Below are 10,498 nucleotides of genomic sequence, written 5' to 3'. Positions count from 1 at the left end.
AATCCAAAACTAAAGTACCTGCTAGGAATTCCAAAGACAAACTACTGCATCATGTTAACTATGAGTATGTCTACAAACAACCTCCTACAGACATCAAGTTCAATGTCATCAAGCAAGCAAATCATTGGCATACAATTCAAAGTTCACTATGACTACAAGAAATAGAATCCTGAAGTAATACACTATGACAAGGTTAACAAAGAGAAAACAAAGCATAACATAGTGCAAATCAAAATCATACAGTTCACATGTCACATGACAAGCACAAGCAGGCATAGAATCATACAGTTCACATGACTAGCAGGCATAGAATCATAAAGTTAAGATGACTAGCAGGCATAGAATCTTATGGTGATGCACCATAGCAAATAACAGTATATGCATTAGGGATTGATAACGATTAACACAGATCAAACGAAACATAAATAGGAGCACAGATATGGATAACTCGTCTGATATAAACTGGCATAACATAGCGCAAAATTCTCATAAGATGTTGGTTTACCACACAGGAACCAGGATAACAAACTAACGATGTCTTGTTCAACACAAATTGCTGGTACGGGAAACAACTAATAGTTCAGATATAATAGATCTCAAGGCACGGTCGCGAACAGAACCCTAGGCAACGAGCACGACAGCGCCGCCGGCGGCCTTGATCTTCTTCTCTGCGATCTTGGAGATGAGCTTGGCCTTGACGACGATGGGCTTCTCCGGCAGCATCCCCTTGCCGAGCACCTTGAAGTAGCCGAACTGCGAGACGTCGACCACGGGGGCCTTGTCGCCGCCGGCCTCGGCCGCCTTCTCGGACGGCACCATGGACCAGAGCCTCTCGACGTTGACCGTCGGGGTGTAGAACCTGTTGCTGAGCTTGTGGAAGTAGCGCATACCGACCTTGCCGAAGTAGCCGGGATGGTACTTGTCGAAGAGGATGCGGTGGTGGTGCATGCCTCCGGCGTTACCGCGGCCTCCGGGATGCTTGCGGTGCTTGCCCACACGCCCGTGCCCGGCGGACACGTGGCCGCGCTTCTTCCGGTTCTTCTTGAAGCGGGTCGTCATCGCCGCCGCTCGCTCGCCGCCGCCGCGGGCTTACCTTGGAGGAGAGGGGTCGGGGCGGGTGGGGTGGAGGCGGAGGTGTGTGGGAGGGAACCCTTGCGGGAGGGAATGGAAGGACTTATAAGGCTGACGCGTGGGGCGTCGACCGTCGGATGGGGGATTGGGTGGTTTGGGACGTTGGATGTAGGTTCCTAGGGTTTTGCTTTGGTGCGGCCGAGAGGAGGTGGGCTATCTATGGGCTGGGCCTGGCTTCGGTTGAGGCTTCATCTTTCCACTTTGTGTGATAGGCTGGACTGATGGCCCGTCCCCTGGGTCTCTGGGCTTTTGGCCCAATTTATAGCGAGACGTGTTTGGCATTGTCTCGTTGCTCCCTAAAAAAAACATTGCCTCGTTGCTCGCCTTAAAAAGACAGTGTCTCGTTGCGAAAGTTTTCTTGCGTTTGAGTCGTAGAAGTGGGACACTGGTCAGCTGTCACGACGGAAGAACAGCTAGTCCTTTTTTTTAGCATCACTACAGACACAAGCGTTCATATACATGCGCATACACTCACTTCTATAAACACGCACACATACCCTACCCTTATGAGCATCTTTGAGAGACTGAGCCGACATATCATCTTAAGATTTACGAAGTCATCGTAGGCGCTTCGTCGTAGACGGGAACGTCTTCTCTCACTGAAAGCGCATCGCCGGAAATCCTGAAATAAATCCAGGAATAATGCGAGCACCAGGATTTGAATCCTGCTGGGTTGGGAATATCACTGTCCACCTAACCAACTCAACCACGTTGATTCGTAGAACAGCTAGTCTATTGATGGGTGTGGGTTTGCGATGTGATGGCATATTGTGATCGCATAGAACAGGAAATAGAAAAAAATTGACCATGTTAACTGGTGAATGTTTGCGAGAGGGTGACATATACAAATGATTTTGTGGCAGTTTTAGTTGTGAGAAAGTGGTTGGGTGGTGACATTTTTCTCATGACATGTCAGTTTTTTTTTTTGAGCATCAGTACAGACACAAGCGCTCATATACACGCGCATACACTCACCCCTATGAACGCACACACGTACACCCTATCCCTATGAGCACCTCCGAGAGACTGAGCCGGCATATCATCTTGAGATTTACGAAGTCACCGTAGGCGCTTCGTCGTCGACGGGAACGTCTCCTCCCACTGAAAGCGCATCGCCGGAAATCCTGAAATAAATTCAGGAATAATGCGAGCATCAGGATTTGAACCCTGATGGGTTGGGGATACCACTGTCCACCTAACCAACTCAACCACAGGTTGATTCGCATGTCAGTTTCTTTCTGAGAAGGCAATTTTCGTTTAAAAACTGTCATCATTTTATCTCTTATCATAACTAAAAATGTAAAACGGTAAAAGTAAAGGAAAATAAACTAACAATTTTATAAGAGCTTGTATTAATTGATATTGGACCCGAAGTCATAGGTTTACTAGTGGCATCTCTCTCGAAAGCAGGTAGTGATATGGTAGACAAATTGGTGTTTGATAATTGACATAAAAGTAATAATTGATAACCATGATCATTCATGGCATAATCTCGTGTAGTCTGTGATAAATAGACTGTTAATCCAACTGTATCTACCATTATTTCTCCGCTCCAAGATCGCTCACTAGTACATCGAGCTGCTATACAAACAGTTTTTAACCCCTTTCCATAAGGGCATTTTAAAACGTCACCTTGCCGGTGTGGGCGATAGGGGTCCTTCCTACATGGCCCAGAAACCGTCGGGGATGGGGATTAGAAATGCATACGTTTTCCAGAACAAAGCATATGTGATGCCCGCATCTATCCCAAATGCGATTCATCACACAACTGTTGGTGATATATCAAATATCTCAAACACTCCATCCATGCTACTCGTGTGTGCTGGCATTACCATTGCACATGCTATTCTATGGTGCAATGTTTATGGCGTTCACCCCATCACAAACAGTTCATGATTGCCAAGCGTGTATGATAAGGAGACTATCACACACATTCATTTCTCCTGAACCATATGTGATCTATAATAAGAAGATTACCTATTCATCATACGAGTGTCAGATAGGATTACAAAATGTCGAACCGTCGTACCAGTGTCGTACAAGATAACTATCGCACACGCTGTTATGTGGTGCAACGTGTACGTTCCCTACGACATCCGAAACGGTTCATGATTGTAAACCGTGTATGATAAGGCGACTATCACAAACATTTAGTTTGCTCGCATCGTTTGTGATATTGTCTGGCATCACACATGTTTTGTAAACGGCAATTGTGTGCATGGTCGCACACGTTTCCTCGCTGCAAACCATGTCGGATTATGATGTATATCATAAACGTTTGTGCTTTACAGACCGTGTGCACCGTAACGACCTACATAGTATATGTTGACCCTAATTAAATCGCTGCTATTTAAAATTGTACCAAATTTGAATTTGAAAATTGAATATAACTTTATTCATGTCCATCAGGTTAAACAACCAATGTATTATTCAATTCGCAGATACATATATTCAAGAATTACATAAGCACCAAATAAAGAATGATGAACCAGAGTTGTATACTTGTACTATTAAACACGGTAAAGAAAGATGCAAAAAACATTCTGGTTGATGAACAAGGTGAAGCGGAATGCCCGTATTGTGCTCTCCTCCATGCAGAAGGCACGCACGACTCTAGTCCACCCCCTCATGATGGTCGACCACCCATTCTTCACCGTCTTCATGACGCATGAGGACATCTAGATAGTCATTGTGTTCTGATAGAAATACTTTAACCTTTTCATGTCCACCAATCATATAGTTTGAGAGGTAATCTTGAGCGCATGCGTCTACAGCTGAATGAAAAAGGCTCTATAGAAGCTGAATTTCAGTTTGTAACTTCATATGACAGATTATTCGGAAGTCACTGTATCAAGCCGCTATATGACTTCTCGGTGGCTGATCCATTCGCGGAAATAATGCATGAAACAGATTTTGAAGAAGATGATTTTGTTTTGTCGAAATAGTTTGAACCTTGTAATCTTTAAATTTGGGCCTTGTAATGCTGAAAATTTGAACCTTGCAATATTTATGATATTTGTTATATAATGTAATTAGATGTTTAATTTGGTTTTGCAATCATGTCATGTTATAAGTATATATGTTGTTTTTCTGTAGACAGAGCATAGATGTTGTGCAGACAAAGCATATCACATCGCACACGGACCACACTAGGAAACCCGTCGGTGATGAATTCATCAATCGCTGATAATTGTATACCGGCAAGTATTTGCCCACAACACACACAGATTATTCCATCACAAACAGCTCGGATGGATCAGCTGTATCCCACGTATCGCACACGCAACTCTAATATGAATCGTGCTTGATGTCTCCGTCATACGTCCATTTTGCATCATGTTTACCTACTGTTATTTATAATTTTTTAATGCATAATAATGATTTTTGGAGTAATTCTAATGTCTTTTCTCTTATAATATGCAAGGTACACACAAAGAGGGAGAATTCCGGCAGCTGGAAATGTGGACCTGGAAAAGCTACGTCAGGCCACCTATTCTGCACAACTCCAAACAAGATGAAACTTCACGAGGATTTTTTATGGAATGAATAAGAAATACTGGAGCAAATAACCACCGGAGGGGGGCACCTGGTGAGCACAAGATGATAGGGCGTGCCTGGCCCCAGGCGCGCCCTGGTGGGTTGTGCTCAGCCCGGCCCACCTCTGGTGCCCATCTTCTGGTATATAAGTCATTTTGACCTAGAAAAAATAAGGAGAGGACTTTTGGGACGGAGCGCCGCCGTCTCGAGGCGAAACTTGGGCAGGAGCACTTTTGCCCTCCGGTGGAGCAATTCCGCCGGGGGAACTTCCCTCCCGGAGGGAGAAATCATCGTCATCATCATCACCAACAACTCTCCATCTTGGGGAGGGCAATCTCCATCAACATTTTCAACAACACCATCTCCTCTCAAACCCTAGTTCATCTCTTGTGTTCAATCTTTGTACCGGAACTATAGATTGGTGCTTGTGGGTGACTAGTAGTGTTGATTACATCTTGTAGTTGATTACTATATGGTTTATTTGGTGGAAGATTATATGTTCAGATCCAATATGCTATTTAATACCCCTCTGATCTTGAGAATGAATATCATTTGTGAGTAGTTACTTTTGTTCTTGAGGTCACGGGAGAAATCGTGTTGCAAGTAATCATGTGAACTTGATATGTGTTCGATATTTTGATAGTATGTATGTTCTTATTCCCTTAGTGGTGTCATGTGAACGTCGATTACATGACACTTCACCATATTTGGGCCTATGGGAATGCATTGTGGAGTAGTTATTAGATGATGGGTTGCGAGAGTAACAAAAGCTTAAACCCTAGTTTACGCACTATTCCGTAAGGGACCGATTGGATCCAAAAGTTCAATGCTATGGTTAGAATTTATTCTTAATACTTTTCTCGTAGTTGTGGATGCTTGCGAGGGGGTTAATCATAAGTAGGAGGTTTGTTCAAGTAAGAACAGCACCTAAGCACTGTTCCACCGACATATCAAATTATCAAAGTAGTGGACACGAATCGGACCAACATGATGAAAGTGACTAAATGAAATTCCCGTGTACCCTCAAGAACGCTTTGCTTATTATCAGAGACCGTTTTGGCCTGCCCTTTGCCTCAAAAGGATTGGGCTATCTTGCTGCACTTTTGTTACTACTATTGTTACTTACTCGTTACAAATTATCTTGCTATCAAACTACTCTGTTAGTTACAATTTCAGCACTTGCAGATATTACCTTGCTGAAAACCACTTGTCATTTCCTTCTGCTCCTCGTTGGGTTCGACACTCTTACTTATCGAAAGAGCTACAATTGATCCCATATACTTATGGGTCGTCAAGGCTATTTTTCTGGCACCGTTGCCGGGGAGCAATAGCGTGGGGTGAATATTCTCATGTGTGCTTGTTTGCTTTATCACTAAGTAGTTTTTTTCCTGTTCTAAGCTGTTCTCTATCTTTAGTTATGGATACGGGACACGAAACACCAAAAAAATTAGTGGTACTTACTACTCATGGAGATGGGGAACCTCCTAAAACCCTCGATGCTCGTTATGTGAAAAATATTATGCACTATTTTGACAATCCTGGGAAAACCCCATTCAACTTGATGATGGGAGTAACGTTGGATCAACATGAATACTTTAGGGATTACCGCTTGACACAAAAAGGGAAACTTTTATGGGGTCAAATTCATATGTTGCATTGGTATGCTCAGGAGCTATGCTTAAGATATGATTATACTTGTTGCTCTAGGATGAAGGCTGCACACGACCACACCTTCCCTTTTCATGTGAATTTAATGATAATGAAACCTTGGCTTCTTATGCTAATAGTAGATATGATTACTATGATGTAGAACGAATAGAAGAATTTGTTGCTTTTAAGTGCGCTTATGAAATTGAATCTTTGTTTGAAAAGTTTGAAGATTTTGATGATTTAGTTTATAGACCTAAATTTTTTGCTATCCTTAAATATTGCTATGATAATTATAAATTTAATTACGATATTGATGTGTTTACTGAGAAAGTCTCCACTGTCCAAGAAGAGATTAATATTTTGCGGGAGTCTATGGAAGAAGAAATTGATGAAACTATGAGCTCATTGGATGAAAAAGATGATGAGGAGAGCGAAGAACAAAAGGAGGAAGAGCGGATTAGCTACCCGTGCCCACCTTCTAATGAGAGTAACTCTTCAACTCATACATTATTTAATTTCCTTTAATGCTTACCGAAGGATAAATGCTATGATAATTGCTATGATGCCATTGATTCATTTGAAATATCCCTTTTGATGAATTTGATGCTTTCTATGCTTGTGGCCAAGATGCCAATATGAATTATGCTTGTGGAGATGAACTTGCTATAGTTCCTTATGTCAAGAATGAAATTGTTGCTATTGCACCCACACATGATAGTCCTATTATCTTTTTGAATTCTCCAAACTACACTATATCGGGGAAGTTTGCAACATAAGTAGCTCTAGTATTGTCATCTTTGGTATGCAATCCATAAGTAGCTCTCATAATAGATTCATATGGCAACTTAATTTTCTTTCTAGGAAAGTGTTCCATGCCCTTCCTTAACGGAAATTGAAATCTAATGTTTCCTTCTTTCATATCTATAATTGCACCAATCATTCTAAGGAAAGGTCTACTAAGAATAATAGGACATGTAGGATTGCAATCTATATCAAGCACAATAAAATCTACGGGCACATAATTCCTATTTGCAACAATAAGAGCATCATTGATCCTTCCCATAGATTTTTTTAATAGTGGAATCCGCAAGATGCAAATTTAAAGAACAATCATCAAATTCACGGAAACCTAGCACATCACAAAAAATTTTGGAATCGTGGAAACACTAGCACCCAAATCATACAGAGCATGTCACTCATAATATTTAATTTTAATCTTAATAGTAGGTTCCCACTCATCATAAAGCTTTCTAGGGATAGAAACTTCCAACTCAAGTTTTTCTTCAAAAGAATTCATCATAGCATCAACGATATGTTTAGTAAAAGCTTTATTTTGATTATAAGCATGAGGAGAATTCAACATGGATTGCAACAAGGAAATACAATCTATCAAAGAACAATTATCATAATTAAAATCCTTGAAATCCAAAAGAGTGGGTTCATTGCTACTTAAAGTTTTGACCTCTCCAATCCCACTTTTATCAATTTTTGCATCAAGATCTATAAACTCTGAATCACTGGGATGCCTTCTAACTAAAGTTGACTCATCTCCAGTCCCATATTCATCAAGATTTATATTAGAAAACAAAGATTCAATAGGAGTCACATCAATCAATTTAAGACCTTCATCATTATTTTCACAAAACTCTGGTTTAGCGGCCATCTTATTCACCAAAGTGGTTTGTTTATCGGAAATTTGGCCTACTAAATTTTCGAGATGAGCAAATTGAGATTTAAGACCATAAAATTCTTTAGACATATCATCGAGCTCTTTATTCATATACTCCATCAAAGTTTTTTGCTCCTTAAGTTCGTTCCTAAAGAAACTATTATGCTCAAATTGTAAGGACATGAAGCTCCTTGCATTATTTTCAATTTCTTCCAACTTCCTATAGTAAGGATCAAAGTTCTTGCGTTGAGCCATAAAGGCAAACAAGCAATCTAACACATTAACAACCAAAAAGCAAACGAAAAGACGAACGGAAGAAGGGCGAATAAAAAGGAAAATCTTTTTGTATTTTTTTGAAAACGTTTTAGAAGTGGGGGAGAGGAAAACGAGAGGCAAATGGCAAATAATGTAATGCAAGAGATGAGAGTTTATGATGGGTACTTGGTAGGCTTGATGTAGATCTCCCCGGCAACGGTACCAGATATTCTTCCTGCTACTTCTTGAGCTTGCGTTGGTTTTTCCCTTCAACAGAAAAGGGTGATGCAGCAAAGTAGAGATAAGTGATGACCCACAAGTATAGGGGATCTATCGTAGTCCTTTCGATAAGTAAGAGTGTCGAACCCAACGAGGAGCAGAAGGAAATGACAAGCGGTTTTCAGCAAGGTATTCTCTGCAAGCATTGAAATTATCGGTAACAGATAGTTTTGTGATAAGATAAATTGTAACGGGTAACAAGTAAATAAAGTAAGTAAGGTGCATCAATGTGGCCCAATCCTTTTTGTAGCAAGGAAAAGCTTGGACAAACTCTTATATAAAGCAAAGTGCTCCCAAGGATGCATGGGAATTAGTGTCAAGCTAGTTTTCATCATGCTCATATGATTTGCGTTCGTTACTTTGATAATTTGATATGTGGGTGAACCGGTGCTTGGGTGCTGCCCTTCATTGGACAAGCCTCCCTCTTATGATTAACCCCTCTTGCAAGCATCCGCAGCTACAAAAGAAGTATTAAGGTAGACCTAACCATAGCATGAAACATATGGATCCAAATCGCCCCCTTACGAAGCAACCCATAAACTAGGGTTTAAGCTTCTGTCACTCTAGCAACCCATCATCTACTTATTACTTCCCAATGCCTTCCCCTAGGCCCAAATCATGGTGAAGTGGCATGTAGTCGACGTTCACATAACACCACTAGAGGAAAGACAACATACATCTCATCAAAATATCGAACGAATACACAATTCACATGATTACTTATAACAAGACCTCTCCCATGTCCTCGGGAACAAACGTAACTACTCACAAAGCATATTCATAATCAATATCAGAGGAGTATTAATTATCACTAAGGATCTGAAAATGTAATAATCCACCAGATAAACCAACTAACATCAACTACAAGGAGTAATCAACACTAGTAGCAACCCACGCGTACCAATCTGAGGTTTTGGGACCAAGATCGAATACAAGAGATGAACTAGGGTTTGAGAGGAGATGGTGCTGGTGAAGATGTTGACGGATATTGACCCCCTCTCGATGAGAGGATCTATGGTGATGACGATGGCAATGATTTCCCCCACCCGGAGGGATGTTTCCCCGGCAGAATAGCTCCACCGGAGCCCTAGATTGGTTCTGCCCAGGTTCCGCCTCGAGACGCCGGCGTTTCACCCCGAAAGCTTCCTTCTGATTTTTTTCCAAGTCAAGCCAAAGATGGGCACCGGAGGCCTGCCAGGGGGCCCACAAGGTCGGGGGCGCGCCCTCCACCCTTGTGGCTGGCTGGTGGTCCTCCTCTGGTACTTTCTTTGCCTAATATTTTTTATATATTCCAAAAACATGCTCTGTGAAGTTTTAGGACTTTTGGAGTTGTATAGAATAGGTCTCTAATATTTGCTCCTTTTCCAGCCTAGAATTCCAGCTACCGTCATTCTCCCTCTTCATGTAAATCTTGTAAAATAAGAGAGAATAGGCATAAGTATTGTGATATAATATGTAATAATAGCCCATAATGCGATAAATATCAATATAAAAGCATGATGCAAAATGGACGTATCAACTCCCCTAAGCTTAGACCTCGCTTGTTCTCAAGCGAAAGCCGATATCGATAAATATGTCCACATGTTTAGAGATAGAGGTGTCAATAAAATAAAATACAGACATGAGGGCATCATGATTATCTTTAGAACAACGACATTTAATGCCATATAATTTCTTATGCTAAAGTAACAATTCATTCACAAGATAAATTATGAATCGAAAACTTCATTGAAAACTAACAAACTATGATCTCAGTCATTGAAGCAATTGCAATTTATCACAACATCGGAAAGAGTCAATATAATAGCTTTTCAGCAAGTCCACATACTCAACTATCATTCTATCTTTCACAATTGTTAACACTCATGCCATACTTATGGGTACAAAGCTTCAATCGGACACAAAGAAAGATAGGGGCTTATAGTTTTGCCTTCCAACCTTTTACCTCAAGGGTAATGTAAACAATAATACTTTATG

The 10,498-nt window shown here is 41.1% G+C and overlaps 1 protein-coding gene across 1 annotated transcript; it reads right to left on the bottom strand.

Annotated features, from left to right (window-relative positions):
- Nucleotides 1-417: 417 nt before the first annotated feature.
- Nucleotides 418-1,155, bottom strand: LOC119353817 (60S ribosomal protein L27a-3-like). Its single transcript, XM_037620499.1, has one exon. The coding sequence runs from the start codon at nt 1,057-1,059 to the stop codon at nt 622-624; it is 438 nt and encodes a 145-aa protein (XP_037476396.1). The 5' UTR covers nt 1,060-1,155; the 3' UTR covers nt 418-621.
- Nucleotides 1,156-10,498: the final 9,343 nt, after the last annotated feature.

This window comes from Triticum dicoccoides, chromosome 2A (genome assembly GCF_002162155.2).
Source record: "Triticum dicoccoides isolate Atlit2015 ecotype Zavitan chromosome 2A, WEW_v2.0, whole genome shotgun sequence".
In the NCBI taxonomy this organism is placed as follows: domain Eukaryota; kingdom Viridiplantae; phylum Streptophyta; class Magnoliopsida; order Poales; family Poaceae; genus Triticum; species Triticum dicoccoides.
The sequence above is the reverse complement of the archived record's forward strand: the minus strand, read 5'-3'. Positions and strand labels throughout refer to the sequence as shown.

Excerpts from the sequence above, each read along its gene's own strand:
- LOC119353817 (XM_037620499.1), bottom strand. The coding sequence starts at position 1,059 with ATGACGACCCGCTTCAAGAAGAACCGGAAGAAGCGCGGCCACGTGTCC.